Below are 22,071 nucleotides of genomic sequence, written 5' to 3' on the forward strand. Positions count from 1 at the left end.
ATCACGTAGAGAGGGCTCCCTGATCCTGTAGCCCTCTCTGAGGGAATTCTGGACCTCAGGCGATTTTGCCTACAACACTACCCTAATTTGTCCTGCTCATGCCCCTCCCTCAGGCATGTCTCCTAAAATCATGGGTGAGCATGCTCCATGCCCGCTGCAACCGTGCCCCTGGCCAAAATCCGAGGCTCAGAAAGAATATATGGTCTGACTTAAACTCACAATCATGAGCCCAAACCAAATTTTCTGCTTCCAAATCTCATACTATACTGTTTTCAGATGGGGTTGCCCAAGAATACTGCTTCCCACAGTAAGAAGACTATTGTGCCACCATTCTGAAGGCAGTGAAGGCCTTGTCTTTGGCAGACTGGTGTGATGAGCTGCACGTCATGCCTTCTGAGTGTGGATCAGAAGACAGCATACCATGGCACCGGCATGGCAGTGTTGTCCTGCTTCACAGATGAAGAAACAGGATCTGAAGGAGATGGAACTTGGCCAAGGTCACATAGCCAGGAAGTGGCAGAGCTGGGATTCCATCCCACTAGGGATAGGTGTGTAGAAGGGCAGGAAGTCCTTCTAGAGATCAAAGAGGCAGCATCACTGTCTGGTGGAGGTGCCAGAGTAGAGGCAGTGCTGTGAAGGCCTAATGTATACAGTGACCTTATCTATGAAGCAAAGTGCAGACTGAATAATCGGGACTGAAGGAGGTGGGGAGGGCATCTCCTGATGGGAAAGCCCTCCTGGAGACTATGGAAATGAGATGAGACTCACAGCTGTAGCCGGAACAGTGGCTCAACTTTCATATTGACCACCCAGATGTCTACCCCTTCCCAGCTCAGTTTCAGGAAGCTTCGTGACCTCTGGACTAAGTGTTCAATGCAAACAAATACAGTGATCAAAGCCAGCACCTCCAGTCTGACCTGGAGTCCTCTACCTCATTCAACCTCCTGCTGCTTTGGAGTAGGAACAAGGGGAAAGTCTAGATGCTGAAGAATAGGGAGACAGATGAACAAGTTGCCAGCAGACTTTTTAAGCCCTGGATCTCTTAGTCTCTGCCCTTTGCATCAGGCATCTGGCTCTTTACCACCCTGGAGCCATTCTATGGAATGGGTCTGCAGGAAGTAAGGAAATGAGACCTTCCATAAGCCAAGGACAGGCTAGTTGGAAGGATCTGGTGGTGGGGGTGAGGAGTCTCATCCATATTTCTTGTGGTGTTTGGAAGCCTCTACCACACCCTCACCACATGGCTGTGCAACCTCTATTTGAAACTCATGATGGGTTCCCTCACCACCCTAAGCTAAAGCACATTTTATGACAGCTCCATTAGAAATGTCCAGAATTGAATAGATGTTGCTTCACAGTTACTGCTCTATCCTTGACCACTGGCAGATAATTCAAGCCATCCACTTACAAAGTATCCATTATATCTCCTGCAGTCAGTAGAATGGCACTCAGACATTCAAGTCAGAAACTTGTGTGCCCAAACAAATTTCTTTTTCTGCTCACTATTTCACACTCAACCAATTCCTAAGCTCTGTCAATTATACATTATGGATGTTTCTCAAATGTATCTACTTTCTTGATCTAATTTCTTTTACCCTGATTCTGGCCACCATCATCTGTCATTTAGATGGCAGTAAGAATGGCATCACCGATGCAATGAACATGAACTTGGGCAAACTCTGGGGGATGATGAGGGACAGGCAGGGAGGCCTGGCATGCTGCAGTTCATGGGGTCGCAAGAAGTTGGACACGATTAGGCAACTAAACAACAACAGCAAAGTACCTCCTTGCAGGTCATCTTTTTTCCAGTTTCATGCCATCCAATCATTCTCCACATTTTAGTCAAAACAAGATTTTAAAAATTCAACTGTGATCCTTCCTCTCCTACTGGAATTTCTCTAACAACCTTTGGTTGGAGGTCCAAAGTCTTACACAGTTTGTAAGTCATATCATCAATCGACTTATGCCTTATCTCTCACCGGTTGGCTCTCACACTGTAAGACCAATCAGACTAAATAGTATTATCCTTGGGAACCTGGCCTACTTTTTCACACTTTCAAACCATTGCACAGACTATTCCCATTTTGAAGTTTGGACAAAGCACTGAATGAAGCAAGGATAGTCTTTAGATCACCCACAACTTCCTTAAGACTCCCTCTGGAAACTTTTTCATGTGTAATCATTTTAGTCTCACAGACAAGTTGAAGAAATCATAATGAAAAGTCTCAGGTACTCTTCCTCCATTGTTCACCAATGGTAGGATCTAAATTATCAGAGTACAAGTATCAAAACCTGCAAGCTGACATCAAAACAATACAATATGGATTTTACTTGCATTTAACCATTATTTACCTGAATTCCCTTTTTCTTGGTGTTTAGTTCTATGAAATGCTATTGCAGTGATAGGTTTGTCTAATCATCACAGTTAAGACATAGAACTATTCTATCACCCACAATGAAACTTCCTTGTTCGGCATCTTTATATTCTCCCTGAAGCCCTATTCCCTGCCAACTGCTGATATGGTATCCCTTATTTAATTTTGCCATTTCAAGTATATTATATGAAAAGAATAATACAGTCTGTAAGCTTCCAAGCTTATATTGATTTTACTTAACACAATGTCCTTGAAATTCATCCAAGTTATTGTATTAATTGTTTCTTTTTTCCTGTGATTTTTCCATGGTTTACTTATCCATTTGCTTGTTGAAGGATAACTGGGTAGTTTCCAGGGTCTTTTTTTATTTGCTATTAAAAATGAAGTTTCCAAAATGTGTTATTTACACATAATTATTTTTTAGACTTAGAAAGGAAATTCTGATACATGTCATAACATGGATGAACCTTGAAGGCATTAAGCTAAGTGAAATAAGTCAGTCACAAAAAGATAAATCCTGTATGATTCCGCTTATATAAGACACCTAGAGTAGTCAAGCTCATAGAGACAAAAATAAAATAGCGGTTACTGAGGGTTAGGGCTGACCTTGGGTTGAAAATAGGGAATCACTATTTGATAGGTACAGAGTTTCAGTTTGGGATAATGAAAAGGTTCTGGAGATGTGTAGTGGTGAAGGTTGCACAACAATGTGGATGTACTTAACGCTGCCAAATTGTACACCTAGTAGTGGTCAAAATGGTAAAATTTTATGTTGTTCACACTTACCATAATAAAAGCTAGAAAAGTAAAGTAAGTGGATAGAATATAACATCATGGAATATAAGAAATATTAAAGAAAATAAAGTTAAGAGTATAGAGAATGGGACCACTTAAAGCAGTCAACACAGGTTTCTCTGAGGCAGGAACATTTCAATAGAAGAGAAAGAGCCAGCCAGTGACACGACAGAAAGGACATTCAGGCTGGATGAAGACCAAGTCCAGAGCCTGAGACAGAAGTGGTCTTAGAGTGTCAAAGGCAGCAGGGTGCTTGCTGCGCCTGCATGGATGAGTGTCTGTGCACACCTGCATGTGTGTGTGTATGGTTAGTATGCACAAGCATGAGTGCATTCATAGGTATCTTTATGTTTCTCTGTTGAAGACATGAATCTTGACACAATTAACCATGTGAACCAACTCATGTTAGCCCAGAAATGAGAACTGTCAAAATGCTGACAATTTGAAGTGGGAATTGTGCAATATCAAAGAAAACTGCCACCCAGCACTGTACCAGAAGCCCCTGGGAAATCCTCCTAAGAAGAATTATTTATTAATCTGGGGTTGAAGGCCAGGCAGGCCCGTGTTGTCCCTGTCCACCAGGCCGATTAGACCTTGTATTACCAAGCCCAGCCTCCTCCCTAACCCTAAGGTATCTGCCGGCACCCTGCTGGAGGGCCATTTTCCTTGTGACTATATCCCTGATCTGCAGTGGCCCTGGTGAGTACTTTGGTAAATGGATCTGGGGTCCTGGGTCATACAGTTAGGGCGTCGACTTGATCTTGGAGGCCTAGAAGAGACTTTCTGGAGTGGGGAGAGGTGGAGGGAGGGCAAGTAGAAGCCATGCTGGAATATCTCTTTCTCTGCTTATGCTGCAGCATCTGGGACTTTGCTGGATTCACCTGAACATTTGCAAATGAAATTGTACCTTTGTTTTCAAAGAGAACCAAGAGGGACTAGACCCTGGATCCTGGGCTGCTGAGGTTTCCTGGGGGAGGGACATCTAGAAAAGAACTTTGAAGATCAGATGAAATGTTAGAATTGAAAAATGAGAAGGGTAATCAAGGAATATTGCCAGTGATCTTGACATACAGGACACACAGAATACCTGTCAGGAAATAGAGAGGGATCTAGCATCCTGCCTGGGCTAAGAGAATGAGAAATTTCCAGAGAAAATTCTCCCCCTGGCAAGTCTTTCTTGCAGTGAGAAATAAACATCAAGAGAAAGGAAACTCAAGTTAATTGCAGCTGGGTTAGTAACTAGTAGTGACTCTTCCTCTCTGGATCATTAGCTCGCAGCTCAGTGCCTGCCACTGAGTAGATGTTGGTTATCTGGCACTGAGGGCAAAGGACTGTCCAGATATAAGGATGGGATGCAGGTGGCCTTTGGGCCCAAGTGGCAGAAGTGGAAGAGCAAGCTAGGTCTCCATTCATGATTACTCCCTAAGCCAGCAGGCATGAGTCTCTGGCCATGAGTATGCCTATTTGCTCCTGTAAAGGACACAGAGAGCATAATCAGAGATTTCTGCAGTAACACCAGAGGACAGGCACTGATGACTCCTTTCTCTCAATAATGCAATTATTTATGTCTACCTTTGTTGAAGTGTTAATTAACCAGTGTCATTGAAGGATTTATTAATACATTTCCAAATTCCCAGTTTGGAGGCCAGGAATGGATTATCCATCTCTACGTCACATCTGCCCAGTATAGGTTATAGGTTCACTATATATGTGTAGATAAACAGAACAAGATGAGATAATCTTTCTTGACTTTTCTTACACCAAGGTGAGGACCATGTCGCTGTTTACATCACTTCCTTTTCTTCTCTTGATTGTGGTGACAGCATCTTGTGCAGACACAGAAACAGAGAACTGTGAGAATATCCAGAAGACCTGCCCTGTGATTGCCTGTGGTCCTCCAGGCATCAATGGCTTCCCAGGCAAAGATGGGCGTGATGGTGCCAAGGGAGAGAAGGGAGAACCAGGTACAGTTTGGGCTGTTCTTTCTCTGCAACTCTTTATCTCCCAAAGGAAAAGGCCTGGATTGGGAGGAGGGCAATGTATTCATGCCACTTGTATTATTCTCAACTACATATTATCATTTGAAACAGAGATACGGCTCTGACTCTGGCATCCCAGACTCTCACACAGCAACTGCTGACACGTGGTGGTCCTGCCGGCTCAAGGAGTTGACCCTCAAGGCAGACCATCCCATGGGACAATAGGAGGCTTTTATTCTATGGTCCTTACAAACAGCAGCTCAGAAAAGTTAGTCCTAGCTCAGTATCTCCTTTCCCCTGGGAAGGGATTGGGCATCATGTTTTTTGGAGAAATAGAGGAAGAATACAAATATTGAGTCATGTTTCCTTTTTCTTCCAACAGGTCAAGGACTCAGAGGCTTGCAGGGCCCTCCTGGAAAGATGGGGCCTCAAGGAACACCAGGGATCCCTGGGATGCCAGGACCAACAGGCCAAAAAGGAGACCCTGGAGAAAATATGGGTAAGGAGTTTATTTTAGCAAGGTCCAGACTGAAGTCCCCTGGGGTCTGTGGGCTCGAGTATCATGTGGGACATGACCCTTCTGCTGCTTCCCGGGGAGATGCCCAACTCTGCTTCCTGATTAAGCAGCCTCCAGCTTCTCTAGGTTACTTAGAGCCTCAGGGATTCCTACCAATTCCTGAATACAGAGTCACAAACCATTCAGAGCCAAACCCTTGCCAGATTCCTGCTGGAGGATCTGAGCCCTGGTATCCTTCAGCTGAAACTGGTTGGCCCAAAAGGGAGAATATATGTGTTGGGCTTATTATGCCTATTTTCACAAGAGTGGTAGATACACAGTATGTCAATTATCTCTTACTTCATGAGAAACAAAACACAGCTGGAGTGATGAAGGTGACTGAGCCACGGGTCTCTCATCCTCCAGTTGACTCATCTGGCCTTAATCACATAGAGGTGATTACAGGATTCACAAGAAAAGGAAGAGCGGAAGGTTTAAGGCCTCCTTAAGGCTTAGGATACAGACATTATTGCTTCCGTCACATTGTATTGATCAACACAAGTCACAAGGCCAGCTCAGATTCAAGGAGTGGGAAATAGACTCCATTTCCTAAGAAAAACTGTATCATATTGAGGTCATTTTTGCCATCTGCTACACATAGCTTGTCTCATGCCCTCCCCCATGGATAATGGACAACTCACAGAAATCCTAGTTTACTGATTAATAGGGCAAACTCAGGGAAAAACAAACAACAAAATGAACAAAAACAAAACATCCCCAAAGATGAAACTCTGTAGACTTTATAGTCTATATTCACCAGCTCATAATAATTCTTCAATTAGTTTATTCCACAGTTTTGTCCATGATAGAGCTATTTGTTTGGAGAAATAAAACAATTAGTGACTAGCTTGGCATGTGGAGAGCTGTAATGCTATTAACAGATCAACAAGGGGTGTATGTATGTGCATGTGTGTGTGGGAATGTATGTGTCTATAAAGTGTCTTTACATACATTCAACAGATGAAGAGTCATGTTTTTGGTTAGATGGAAATAAAGACAATTTTCCTTCTTTTTGCTTCTTGATATTTTTCATTTTTTTTAAAGAGCAAATATCAATATAAAACAAACTTTTAATTTTAATTTTTTTTTGTTTTAAAAGGTACCCTACCCCCTTATAGTTCTAAGACAACTTCTTAACAACACTCTTTCATTTAATTTTCTAGATGACTATATTAGCCTGGCTACTTCAGAAAGAGCAACTCTACGATCTGAATTGAACCAGATCAAAAACTGTAAGCCTTCTCTCTTTTCAGGCAGCTTGAGGTTTGGTAAAGTGAAAGACAACATTTATTGAATATATTTAATTTTCTAGTACCTGGATAGGTGTCTATTCATATTCTGATTTCATGAAACCCTCACAACTTTTCGTAGAAATGAAGGCAAAGAAAAAGTACATAATTTGTTCCAAAGCATAGAACTAATGAGTAGCACAGCAACTTATAAACTGAAGTCAGTCTGATACCAGAGAGGGCTACCTAGGTGGCTCAGTGGTAAACATTCCACCCGCCAATGCAGGAGATGTAGGAGACACAGCTTTGATCCCTGGGTTGGGAAGATCCCCTGGAGTAGGAAATGGCAACCCACTTGGGTATTCTTGCCTGGAAAATTCCATGGACAGAGGAGCCCGTCAGGTTGCAATCCATGGGGCCTCAAAGTCAGACATGACTGACCAAATGAGCATCCATGCATGCTAATACCAGAGACCCAGATTCTGCTTCTTTATATTACAGTGTACGGTGTACATACAGGTCACTGAAAATGGGACCTACACCTCTCCCTTTGTTATGCTGGTGCTGAGAACTGGCAATGGGACTTGAGCTGTTACTTGCCCTGAGACAAATATTCTAAGAAATTTACATTTATTTATGTTAAGATTGGGGTAAAACTTAGAATTCCGAATTATGTGTATTCTAGAATATAGTCCAAAGAGACAAAGGCCTTTGTTCCAGTCTGTCTGTTCAGATTAGGGCTGCTAGATTTAACCAAAAAAAATGGTTACTGAGTTAAATCTGAATTTCAGGTAAACAACAGCATTTTTTTTTTTTTTTTTTTGGTGTATGTATGTCCTAAAAACTGCATATGAGATCTTTATACTAAAATTTTATTTTTTTTTATTTATTTTTATTAGTTGGAGGCTAATTACTTTACAATATTGTAGTGGTTTTTGTCATACATTGACATGAATCAGCCATAGATTTACATGTATTCCCCATCCTGATCCCCTCCCCACCTCCCTCTCCACCCGATTTCTCTGGATCTTCCCAGTGCACCAGGCCCGAGCACTTGTCTCATGCATCCAACCTGGGCTGGTGATCTGTTTCACCCTAGATAAACTGGACATACCATATTTTATGTGGCATCTGTACTATAGAAACTTTCATCCAGAAAAATATCTTGGGCTGGACTTAGAGACAAACCATGTCACCTATATTTTCCCATTTTAGGGCTAATCTTCTCTCTGGGCAAAAGAGTTGGAAAGAAGGTATTTTTTACCAGTGGTAAAAAGATGCCTTTTAATGAAGTGAAGACTCTATGTGCACAGTTCCAGGGCCGTGTGGCCACCCCTATGAATGCTGAAGAAAACAGAGCCCTCAAGAATTTAGTCACTGCAGAGGCCTTCCTGGGCATCACAGATCAGGAGACTGAAGGCCAGTTTGTGGATCTGACAGGAAGGAGGGTGACCTACCAAAACTGGAATGACAGCGAGCCTAACAATGTTTCTCCTGGGGAGCACTGTGTGACGCTTCTGTCGGATGGCACATGGAATGACATCTCTTGTTCCGCCTCCTTTCTGGCTGTCTGTGAATTCTCTATCTGAGGGAGCATGAGCCTCAGGTCCTCCCGTCCCTTTTCTCATCTCATGGGCCCACAACCTGGTTTGGAAGATAAATCTATGTCAATTTCACACACCCCGTACTGAGGTGCTCTTTTGTGGGGAAACAGAGACAATGAGAAGAATGGATTGAGAATGATGAGATGTGGAAGTGAAAAGCGAGAAGAGACTTATAGTGGTGTAAGAGTTTCTGGTTCAGACCCAATCACTAATAATAATCACTTCAGTAACTACAAAATAATACTAGTAATAGTAGCAACAGCAGTAATATTGGTAGTACTAATAACATATTTTAAAATGTTTACTATGAGTCAGACATTACATGTAAGATTATACACTAAGTACCTAATTTAATTAGGCTGTTCATTTTTGTTTGAGGGTTATCTAAGGTAAAAGAAAATAAAATGGATTTATTTTTATATTTATTCTAAACACCTGTGTTCTGTTGAACCTTTCTTTCTCCTTGGGTTGAGGGCTAACCTTAATGATATCTTTCCAGCCTAATTTCCATAGCTTTTCTGTCAGTCTCAAGGTATTATCTATTTTGTTGCTTTCTTTCCAAACTATATTTTATTTTCTTTTTAAGGAACTGCTACACTATGTAAATAACATAAATATTAAACGAATGGATTAATGAATTCTCACATATATATACACCCATATAACCACCTTCCAAAACAAGATACAGAACATTTCTAGCATCTTAAAAGCCTCTTCATAGCCCCTTCTAGTTGACATCCCCGAAGGTAAATACTATTCTGAGCTCTATTATCATACTTTATTTTGTGTATGATATTTCATATAGGTGGAATGAAGTATATAAACTTCAGATAGATGGAATCATACTATACATACAGTTTTATGTCTTGCTGTTTTTCATTCAAAATTAAGTCTGTGAGATTCATTCATGTTGTTAACATGTAGCAGTAGATTTTTCATTTTCACTGTCATGTAGGATTCCACTATATGACCGTATCTCAGTGTATTCATTATATTGCTAATGGACAATTGGACTGCTTCCAGTTTCTGACTGTCAAGAGAAAAACCTGATGAATATTTCTGTACTTGCCTTTTGGTAGATATGCATTAGTTTCTCTTGTCTATCTAATAAGAAGTAGAACTAGTGGATCATGGAGTAAGCGTGTGTGTAAATAACTTCAGTAGATCCTGCCAGTTTTCCAAAATGATCATATGAATTTAAACTCCCACCAACAATGTGTGTCACTTCTGGTTGCCCTGAATATTTATAAGAGTTAACATTTTTAGTCCTTTTAACTTTGGCCATTTCTGTGGGTTTTTAATTTCAGATTTGATTTTCTTAAGATTCAGATCTATTTATGATTTCTATGTCTCTTGGGCAGTTTTGGCAAATCGTGTTTTTTCAGTGAATTTGTGCATTTCATCTGAATTGTTGACTGTGTAGGCATAACATTGTTCCCCAAATCTCCCTATTTGTTTTAAAAGTAAGTAGGATCTGCAGTGATGTCTCTATTGTATTTTTCATGGTTACTTGTACTTTTTTTTTTTTCAGTACGTCTTGATGGGGGGTAATTTGTTAATTTTATTAATATTTTTCAAAAGCTACATTTTTTAGTATTGCTTTTCTCTATTAACCTTTATGACCAATTTCCTTCATATTGGTTCATAGCTTTACATTTCCTGTGATCTCTCCTCATATCAAATGTGTTCTTCTCTTTTCTAAATTCATTTAATTAACATTGACAATTAATTTTCTACATTTCTTCTTTTCTAATATATTCATTTAAGGTTATAAATTTTCATCTAAGGATTGTTTTAGCTGTATTCCATGGGTTTTGATATACAGCTTTTGTCACATCATTCAATTCACCATACTTTATAATTTTCATTGTAATTTCTTCTTTGACTCATGGCTTATTTATAAATTGATTTAAAAGTGTGCTGTTTAATTCCAAGATACTTGGTAGTTTTATTTTTTTATTATTTTTTGTTATAAATATATATGCACCCAACATAGGAGCAGCGCAATATGTATGGCAAACACTAACGAGTATGAAAGAGGAAATTAATAGTAACACAATAATAGTGGGAGACTTTAATACCCCACTCACAACTATGGATAGATCAACTAAACAGAAAATTAACAAGGAAACACAAACCTTAAATGACACAATGGACCAGCTAGACCTAATTGATATCTACAGGACATTTCATCCCAAAACAATCAACTTCACCTTTTTCTCAAGTGCACACGGAACCTTCTCCAGAATAGATCACATCCTGGGCCATAAATCTGGTCTTGGAAAATTCAAAAAAATTGAAATCATTCCAGTCATCTTTTCTGACCACAGTGCAGTAAGATTAGATCTCAATTACAGGAAAAAATTGTTAAAAATTCAAACATATGGAGGCTAAATAACTTGATAGTTTTAAAAAGTTACCTTCGTGTAAATGATTTGCCATTTTATTCCACTGTGGCCAGAAACATACTTTGAATAAATTCAGTCCTTTGAAATTTGTTAAGACTTGCTTTTATGGCACAATTTATGGTTAAATATGGTACATATATTATGTGCATGTGAAATCATGTGTTTTCTCCAGTTGATAGGTATAACATCAGGCCAGAATGTTAAACTTGATGTTTATAACATCTTACTAAATTTGGCCATTTAAAATCAGTTTCTAAAAAATGTGCATTAAAATATCCAACTATGATTGTGTATTTACTTCTCATTTATTTCTGCCATTTCTTGTTCTCTCTATATTGAAACCATATTAATAGTCACCTAAAAATTTAGGATTACTACTATGCTTTTATGTCTTTATTCCTCTTTTCATTTTGAAATGGACTCTTTATTCCTAGTAATTTTATTTCACTAAAGGTTATTTTAATGAAAGCTTTGTTCATTTAGCACTCTCATGATATGTGCCTTCCCATCATTTACATTTACCTACTCCTGTCTTATATTTAGGGCTTTCCAGGCTCAGATGGTTGTTTCTCTTTTATGAGCATATGTTTGGCCCTTTTGAATATCTAATGTGACAATCTACATTGGATTTACAGCTCTATCATTTAACGGCTATATTATCTTGAGTTCAACATCTGCTGAATAGTTTAGTTCAAATACATTCAATTTAATTATTAGGATAACTGGTTTCAAATATAGCTTTTTAATTTTTTAAATCAATTCCATTCTTTGTTTACTTATTCCTTCTTTCTTGCCTTATTTTGGATTAATCATATTTATTTCCATCTTACCTATTTGATATTTAGTCAGACACTTGAACACTATTCTTTTGGTGATTTTCCTGTGGATTATCAAACACATCATTATTGCGTTATTATTTTACACCGTAAACTAATACTTGGCTACTTCCCAAGCAATGCACAAATCTCACTAGAGTTTCACTCCACTTGTTGTCCTCCTGCTTTATATCTTGCTGTTGTTACATACACATAAACTCCACAGTAAATTACTCTTGTCATGGCTGTATGGACAGTTAATATTTTAGGTGTACACTTTTCAGAGATTGTTACACCTTCTTGAAGTTTAGTTCTTCCACCCAGGATACTTTTGTTTCAGTGTGAAAAACTTCAATTTTCCATTTGTCACACCTTCCCTAGTGACTCTAAATATTTTGCCAGTTTTTATTTTTGTTTTTTATTTCTCTCCAGTATATTTCCTCTGCTGTACTGAGGTCAGTCTTAGCCCCAGAATTGGCAATGTCCCTCAAAGGAACAAATATTTATCAGTAACTAGATACTGGAAGCATTATTTATAACGTATTAATAGAATTCAGTTTACCTTGTTTTCAGTGCCCTACAATACTCTGATATGATTAAAATATAATCTTGATTAAATTTTTCTGGCTTTTTCTAACTATTATAGTGGAAGCCATGGCTTTCTGTAACCTACTATATTTTACCTATAGGCATAAGCCTTATTAACCACCTAATTCCTGAATCTAGTCCTTAGAAAAATTTTATTGAGAATACATTTGAGAGGACTGCTGTAACTATCTACTCTACACACTGCCTCTTTCTTTACTATGTTTACAGGAAAGATAACATTTGGATAACATAAAAATAATACTTCAGACTTCATGTTTTAGCTCCAACATGTAAAGGGTTTGAAAGCCAAACCCCCATTCTCAAAACAAAAGCCAAGAAAGCTACACAAGTGTAAAATAAATGACTTTTCTAATATCCTTCAGAGAACTGAATTCACAAGGCAAATAGTCTAAAGATGAAGTCCCCAACCCTCTGTAGTAATTCAAGACTGAAAATTCTATTTTAACTTTTCCTGATCTCATTTTTCATTTTCTGATTCTGCTCAGACTGAGCCAGAAGGGTGTCGCTGACATCTTGTGGAGCCTGAATCCTTCTTCAGCAACCCAGCCTAGAGCACTTTAAGAGGACATGGCTCTTCCACCCCTTGCAAGTCAGGACTTTTGACACTCCAAACTGTGTCCCTAACCCTGCTCCACAATTCCACGCTTTGAGAAGTTGAAAAGACATATAAAAAGGCCACACACCACACCATCGCTATGAAAGAACTCCACATGAAAGCAGCAACTAAAGGCAGAAACACAAAAACAGAAAAGAGAAAGCCTCGCAAGACCATTTTCACCATGGTGACAGTCAGTGACAGTGCTTAGGCCACACTCAGTTTAAACACATGTGGGGAAATTTTCCCATTTTTGGCGATTTTTATCAGCTCCTGTAATTTCAGGGACAAAGCAGCTTCAAATATTGCCTTTTCGTTCAGCGAGTGACTTTTGAGATGCTGCAACATTTGAGAAAAGGGAACACATGAGATCATGTGACCTAGCCTTTATTTTCCTGTGACCACATCTTTTCTTCCCCATAGAACCCTGCACACTTACTTGAAATCTCCTGATCTCAAATTTCTCTTTCCAGTGCAAACTGTGGCATGGGTTCTTACTATAAGCAGCCTCCGCTCCCTTAAGAGAACAGGACATCCTACACACAACATGGGGCAACACTCCCAGTAGAGCTCATGGTTTCATCCTTAGATGCAATGACCCATCTTTCTCTCATTTCCCACCATGCAGGTCCTCTAGGCCTGGTACCTTGGAGCCACTGCTGCTCCAGCCCCTTCCATTATGCCCCGAGGCCTCTCACCTTCGGTAGGCTCCCTTGAGTCCACATTGGTGTCTACTGGACAGTTATTCTCAGAGACCCGAGTTGTTACAGCTTCTGGGGAGGCTTCTGCAGCTTATGCTTCTGGAGCCCTTGGGGAAGGCCTGCAAGCTTTTGGCTCTAGGATCTCCCCAAATCTGCTTTCTTACAGCTTCAAGTTATCAAAGCCTGAGATAATTTGCATTCTCTGACATCAGAAATGTTCTTTTCTGTCATATTGCATTCTGCTTGCATTTTTTCTATATCTCTTTCCCTTTCTTTCTCTTTCCTATATCTCCCTCTCCCTTTTTTAAGTTTTATTGCATAATATCTGAAAAGAATCCTGATTTATACTGAACAGGGCAGAGAAACTTATGAGGAGATGGGTTATGGAAGGACATAAACTGTGTGTGGTCCCATCTCACAGTCTTTAAGTTGCAAATGCATCAGACGGGTCAGGATAGTTAATGTTTGTTTTAAGCGTGGACTTTCTCAGACCAGCCCTCAGGGCACCTATGTCTGAATGGGAAATTTCAGTTTGGGTCCCTCAGTGTGGACAATCTGATGTGATAAGTACTGCAGTGGACTGAGTTATGGCCCTCAAGGATATAGCCTTGTCCTAATCCCTGGAACCTGAGCAGGGCAAAAAAGTGACTAGTACCTCCTATGTGAGGTGATTAAGAGAAAGCTCTTGAGGAAGCAATCACCCTGTGCTTTCAGGGTAGGCCCTATGTATAATCACATTTATCCTTGTAAGAGAGAAACACGGGGAGTTGGTAGGTAGACACACAGGGAAGACACACAGAAGAGGATAAAGCAATGTGTCCACAGAGACAGAGATTAAAGTCTGTAGCCACAAACCAATGAATGCCTGAAGCCAACAGAAGCTAGAAGATTCATGGAACACATTCTTCACTAGATCCTCTGAAGTGACTGTAGCCCTGTAGACACCTTGATTTCAGCCTTCTGGACTCAAGAAATTTGAGTAAATAAATTTCTTTTCAGTAATCTGGCTTGTGTTATAGTATCGTATGCACGGGAGGTTTTCCTCAGGCAGGACTGAGTGAAAAAACCACAGGATTGTGAAGAACACGTGATGCTTGTCCTTGTGTTGTTTCTACACAGTGACTACCAACAGCAATGATCCCCTTTGAAGGCTGCCTGTGAGCTCAAGGCACCCTCCAATCCCTCTTCTCTCAGGAGCCAGGAGGTCTCCTTGTCATAGAGAGATGAGGGGAGGAAGCCTTGAGCTTGTGAGCACTGGAATTCTCTCATTCCTGGAGGCCTTCAGCCAGCTGATTTTTCTGTGTCCTCTACAATTTTTCTTTTCTGTATCCTCTACAATTTTGGTTCACTCATATCTGCCCTAAAATGTAGCCTTCTTGATAGTAGTCCCTTAACCTCTGTACCTGCTTATGCATATGCTAAGTTCTAGGTCTTCAAAAATAGCATCTTCATCCCCTGTGTTAGCATGAACAGTTTGTTTTCCTCTTATGTTGGCAGTATTTTGATTTTGATCTTCCTTCTCTGCCAAGAATGGTTTCTTTCTGCACTTTTGTTTACCCAGCAGCTTAGCCAGCCTCTGCATTCCTGTCTCCATTCCTGCCGTGGTCTTCATCAGAGTTCTCAGCTATGGAATGGCCACGGGAAGAATCAAAGAATGAACACATTATACTCTTTAATGAAGAGGTAACTTGTATGGTAGATGCTGAAAATGGATACAAATGTGTGTCTACACATACATGTGAAGTGAAGTCGCTCAGTCATGTCCGACTCTTTGAAACCCCATGGACTGTAGCCTACCAGGCTTCTCAGTCCAAGGGATTTTCCAGGCAAGAGTACTGGAGTGGGTTGCCACTGCCTTCTCGAGGGGATCTTCCTGACCCAGGGATCGAACCTGGGTCTCCTGCACTGTAGGCATATGCTTTACCCTCCACACATATACATATACAGACAGAAACACATCTCTTGATACATTTGGCAGAAAAATATTCCAGTTGAAACTTCTTCCATAACATTGAGCTTCCCTTTCTGTTTCTGAACCAGCAAGACTAGAAGAGATACTTTAGAGTGAAATCACCAAGATATTCCAGTAGGAGCAGGACCAGGCCACACTGTTCAGTACAAGCCAGAGCTTGCACCGAGGTGCTGACAATGTGGACATTAAGGTATCCTGCCTTCTGGGTGATGGGCATGCTGATATTGTCAGTATGCAAGCAGGGCCTGGAGCATCTTATATATGACTGAAATAGAGCATTGGATGTTTGAACTATTAATAGTAAACTGAGACAAATTGAATTTTATAAGAGCAAACACTGATTTGAATAAGGTGGCACCATACTGAAAGTAGTTAGAAACGCTCAGTTGACAGAAGATAAGGGAAAGTTGTTTGTTTTTTTTTTTTTTGGTAGAGAACTTGTAGAAACAAAGCAAACAAATTATTTGATTGGCTATAGCCTGAGAAGTTGTCTTATTTGGGAACTAGTTTGCTATTTGTTACTGGTTGTTTTTAAGCTTTGTTTTCTTAGGTTCAAGTGCAGTAACCCTGTCTTAGGTTTCAGTTTGCTTACACAGGCTGCCAGAGCCAGCCCAGTCTGATACCCTTCTTGTTTAATTACTTTAACACTTATCAAAACTAAAATGATTTTGTTTCAATACAAATCCTACATGGAAAACAAATATATACAAGAGTTTGAAGGAGTAATTTCATCAAAAATAATGTTTGTTTGTATTTTGACTCAACTTTAATGGTAGTCTGTATCAGATGGATTCATGGTTTTTTCTACCAGGATTCATTACCGGGAATGAAAGGAGTATGACTGTATGATGGTTTCTAACTAACTCTGACATATCGATAATTCCAGTGGATCAACTGGTGGTACTTGCTTCCATAGCAATAACAACTTGAGGTCAAGAGTAATAAATGCTGGAGAGGATGTGCAGAAAAGAGAATGCTCTTGCCCTGTTGGTAAGAATGTACACTGATACAGCCTCTATGGAGAACAGTAAAGAGATTCCTTTAAAAACTAGGAATAAAACTAGAGTATGACCCAACAATCCCACTACTGAGTATATACCATGAGAAAACCACAATTAAAAGAGACATATGTACCCCAATGTTCATTGCAGCACTGTTTACAATAGCTAGGACATAGAAGCAGCTTAGATGTCCATCGACAGGTGAATGGATACAGAAATTGTGGTACATATATACAATGGAATATTACTCAGCTATAAGAAGAATGCATTTGAGTCCGTCCTAATGAGGTGGGTGAAAGTGAAGGTTGCTCAATCATGTCCGACTCTTTGTGACCCCATGGACTATGCACCCCATGGAATTTTCCAGGCTAGAATACTGGAGTGGGTGACCTTTCCTTTCTCCAGGGGATCTTCCCCCAAGGTGGGTAAACCTAGAGCCAACTATACAGAGTGAAATAATAAAGAGAAAGAAAAATACTGTATTCCAAATATTGGAATCTAGAAAGGTGATATTGATGAACCTATTTCCAGGGTAGCAACAAAGACGCAAACATAGAGAACAGACTTGTGGATGTAATGGGGGAAAGAGAGGGTGGGACAAATTAAGAGAACAGCAGAGAAACACACACATTACCAGTGTAAAATAGATAGCAGGTGGAAATTTGCCATGTGACACAGGGAACTCAACCCAGAGCTCTGTGACAACCTAGAATGGGGAGGCAGATGGGAGGGGGTTGAGGAGAGAGGGGACATGCATACACCTGTGGCTGATTCATGTAGATATATAACAGAAACCTACACAGTGTTGTAAAGCAATTATTTTCCAATTAAAAAAAAGAGTAAACCTTAAAAATATATATTTTTTTGTATTTGGAAAGTTAACATGCATAGCATGAGGCGGAGTACTCTAGTAAAATTAAAATTTTGAAATCCAAAGTTATTAATGATGGTTATAGTCTTATGTAATTGGGAAAGGAGTACATCTAGGCTGTATATTGTCACCCTGCTTATTTAACTTATATGCAGAGTACACTATGCAAAATGTCAGGCTGGATGAATCAGAAGCAAGACCCAAGATTCCTGGGAGAAATATCAACAACATCAGATATGCAGAGAATACCACCCTAATGGCAGAAAGCTAAGAGAAACTAAAGAAATTAAAGAGAAGGTGAAAGAAGAGATGTTGGCTTAAAACTCAACATTCAAAAAACTAAGATCATGGCATCTGGTCCCATCACTTCATGGCAAATAGATGGGAAAACAATGAAAACAGTGACAGACTTTATTTTCTTGGGCTCCAAAATCACAGTGCATGGTGACTGCAGCCATGAAATTAAAAGAGACTTTCTCCTTGGGAGAAAAGTTGTGACAAACCTAGAGAGCATATTAAAAAGCAGAGACATTATTGACAGGGTAGCAATGAAGATACAGACATAGAGAATAGACTTATGGACATGGGGAGAGGGGAGGAGAGGGTGAGATATATGGGAAGAGTAACATGGAAACTTATATTACCATATGTAAAATAGATAGCCAAGGAGAATTTGCCATATGGCTCATGAAACTCAAACAGGGTCTCTATATCAACCTAGAGGGACGGAATGGGGAGGAAGATGGGAGGAAGGTTCAAAAGGGAGGGCATATATGTATACCTATGGCTGATTCATGTTGAGGTTTGACAGAAAACAATAAAATTCTGTAAAGCAATTATCCTTCAGTTAAAAATAAATAAATTAAAAAAAAAAAAAAAGCAGAGACATTACTTGCCGACAAAGTTCCCTATAGTTAAAGCTATGGTTTTTCCAGTGGTCATAAAAAGATGTGAGAGTTGGACCATAAAGAAGGTTGAGTCTCGAAGAATTGATGCTTTCAAACTGTCATGCTAAAGAAGACCCTTGAGAGATCCTTGGACTGCAAGGAGATAAAACAAGTCAACCCTAAAGGAAACCAACCCTGAATATTCATTGAATGGACTGATGCTGAAACTCCAATACTTTGGCCACCTAATGTGAAGAGCTGATTCATTGGAAAAGACCCTGATGCTGGGAAAAATTGAGGGTATGAGAAGGGGGTAACAGAGGATGGGATGGTTGGATGGCATCATCGATTCAATGGACATGAGTTTGAGCAAACTCTGGGAGATACTGAAGGACAGAGAAGCCTGGCATGCTGCAGTCCATGGGTGGTAAAGAGTTGGACCTGAATGAGTGACTGAACAACAGCAAATATTCTTATGTCAGTTTCAAACATTCAATTTACTTTTTAAGAAATGTCTTATCTTAGTTGCACCGAATGCTGGTGACATGTGTAAATCTTTATAAAAGATAGATGGGTACAAGGTGCACTCTGGGGATCTTAGTTCAACTATACTTCAACTTACAGTACTTCCACACTTGGCCCTGACTTTATTTTGAGTAACAGAGGAAATGAAACACAGTCTGCCATCTGGATAGCAACAAGCATTTTTTTCTGCAGTGGAAGACCCAACAGCTGCCCACACAGAAGTCCAGGAGCTATTCCTTGCTCCCAAGTGATAGTTAAGGGGTGACAGAGCTAGATCTATACAAGTAGGTGAGGAAGTGACTTAGAAGTAAAACCTTCAGAAGCCCCCATTCCTAACAGGAGCATACGTATAGGTGTCACTATGATTTGCTTTTTATGTTTTGAGATTTATTTTCTTGATAGTAGTCTCTCTTTTTTTTTTAATCTTATGTAGTTTTTAAAAATTATAATAAAATACACATAGCATAAAATTGGCTATCCTAACCATTTTTAAGTGTGTAATTCAGTGGTATGAAAAGATGCTCAACATCTCTAATCATCAAAAAAAATGCAAATCAATGAGATATCACCCTACACCTGTTAGAATGACTATTATCAAAAAGTTAAAAGATAGCAAGCTTGGTGAAGATGTGGAAAAAGGGAACACATTATTAGTGAGAATGTAAATTTGTACAAATATTTCTATTTTTTGCCACTGTAGAAAACAGTATGGGGTTTCCTCAAAAAAATTAAAAATAGAGCTACCATATGATCCAACAATTCCACTTCTGAGTATTTATCCAAAGAAAATCAAAACATTAACTTGAAAAAATTCTGCACCTCAATGTACATTGCAGCATCATTCACAGTAGCCAAAATACAGAAACAACCTAAGTATCTGTTTATTGATAAATGGATAAAGAAAATGTAATACAGAGAGAGAGAGAGAGACTGGAATATTATTCCATCTTTTTTATAAAAAAAGGACCTATTGCCATTTAGGAACCAGTATATTTAAAAAAAAAAAAAAGACATATTGCCATTTAGGAACTAGTATATCTTATGACAACAGCTCCACAGCAAAGCTTCAAGGCCTCCACAGAGGACATGTGAGTTGCAGGAATCATCACACTTCAGGAAGTCTGAAGCTATGCTTCCCAATCTGGCATTTTTTGTTCATTCTACCCTCTTGTCCTACTCACTGCTTAGCAGACTTTGTTCCTAGGAGGAAATCTTTGTCAGTCCCACCTGATTCTCCTGGGAAGTCCTTTGGGACCTTATGAGGCCCAAAGAGAGGTCATTTTTACCATATGCAGTATTACTCAGTAACCCAGGTGACCTTCCACTTTTACCAGTTTTCCAGGCTAGAAAGTTAACCCAAGGTCAAATTCCATAGAACACAAGAAAGGAGAAATTTGTTAGCTCTTTACTCAACATTGAATCATTTCAAAAACTTGTGTATTCTTAGACTGTTTCACAAGAAAGAGCAAGTCAAACTTAAAATAAATGGCATGACATACACATGTCTCTTGTGCTTAGTCGTTTGTTGTGTCCGACTCTGTGACCCCATGGACTGTAGCCCACTAAGCTCCTCTGTCCATGGAGATTCTCCAGGCCAGGATACTGGAGTGGATTGCTATGTCCTCTTTCTAAAGATCTCTTTCAGGGGATCTTCCCAAACCCAGGGATCAAACCCAGCTTTTCTGCATTGCAGGCATATTTTTTACTGTCTGAACCACCAGGGAAGCCTGAAACATGTCTCTAGATGTTACAGTTTCAGCTGATTACTAGGATGATGAAAAGGACAGGCACAGGTGGGCACTGAGTAGACTTGACATAGCCTTGCTGAGCGTTCAAATGAGCTCAGCAGAAGGGCTTCATTGCACTGAACTGACCTGAACAGCAGGTTGGAAATGGAACCCACTAGGGTGAATTTCTAAAGTAACTAGTATGGCAATGGACTTTCCAGAAAGTGGTATATTTCTGAGAAGTTCAAGTGCATAGAGAAACCTGTGGGGTAATTTTGTTCCCAGTCCCACACAAAGACATATTCACCAGGCAACCCGAGCAATTGTGTTGATAGTCTTCAAATGGATAAAACATCATTCTTAACATGTGTGTATCAAGGCTATTTTTACTTAGTTTTATAGCTTCAAATATATTTTTTGAAAATAAATTTTATTTCCACCTTTGCAGAAGGCCGGTAGTGCTTTTCTGCATCCCCCACATGGCCATGAGACAACATGGATACCACTGCAACATAGAGGAGCAGAGTACAGGCAAGGGCTGCAGGAAGTTCTTTGCCCCTGGGGTTTGATGGGCAGACATTTGTCCTGCTCACTGCCTTAGCAGGCTTCATCCCTAGGAGGAAATCTCTGTTAGTCCCACCTGATCCTCTTGGGAAGTCCTTTGGGACCTCATATCTCAGGGAAAGAAGTCTGGTAAGTGGGAGGCTAGGAGACCATGCTCTAGCTGGCATTCCTGTGTTTTCCTGCCAATGGTAAGCTTTTATGGCCAGAAGGCATCCTTGAAGGTTTTGTACTTCATTAAAACATCTCTTGTAATTTGGTTGTTTAAATATCCATATAGACAGTTCTCTCAAGAACATGATTCTTGATTCCTTGACACTTCACATTGCCAAGATTTTGTTCTCCTTCTAACTAGCACACATGACCCCAGGTAATTTCCAGAATTGTTAATACCATTCATGCCCCTCTCAATTGGTAGAGTTTTAATCATTCCACTTTCTGAAACTTTTCAGCTCACTGCATCCTGGAACCAGGTCCAATGATTTTAGACTTCCTGAGATTATGCAATCCTTGATCCTACCATCTTTCACAGCCCCCCAGTGCCCTCATAGCCACATTTCCTTCCTACACAGCTTAGATAGTAAAGTTAATCATTTTAATCACTCTTTTGCAATTTCTAATTCCTTTTATTGATTCTTCACCACCTACCTCTTCTAAATGTCCTAGAAAAAAAAAAAATCTCAATCATGTTTAACTTCTGCTTTCCATCTTCCTCTTACTGCACATGGAGAGCTGACTGTGGCTATAGAAATACAACCATGATGACCTTCTCACTGTAAATTCATGATTTCAGACATCAAGTAAGCCCAAAGTGTCACCCAGTAACCTTGCGGTATTTATTTCCACTTACTCTCTCATATT

General features: G+C 39.7%; 1 protein-coding gene across 1 annotated transcript; it reads left to right on the forward strand.

Moving 5' to 3' along the window:
• Positions 1–3,714: 3,714 nt before the first annotated feature.
• On the forward strand, positions 3,715–8,957 carry MBL2 (mannose binding lectin 2). The gene is made up of 5 exons (XM_043926565.1): positions 3,715–3,869; positions 4,936–5,134; positions 5,532–5,648; positions 6,869–6,937; positions 8,150–8,957. The coding sequence occupies exons 2-5, from the start codon at positions 4,945–4,947 to the stop codon at positions 8,521–8,523; spliced, it is 750 nt and encodes a 249-aa protein (XP_043782500.1). The 5' UTR covers positions 3,715–3,869; positions 4,936–4,944; the 3' UTR covers positions 8,524–8,957.
• Positions 8,958–22,071: the final 13,114 nt, after the last annotated feature.

This window comes from Cervus elaphus, chromosome 15 (assembly GCF_910594005.1).
Source record: "Cervus elaphus chromosome 15, mCerEla1.1, whole genome shotgun sequence".
Classification (NCBI taxonomy): domain Eukaryota; kingdom Metazoa; phylum Chordata; class Mammalia; order Artiodactyla; family Cervidae; genus Cervus; species Cervus elaphus.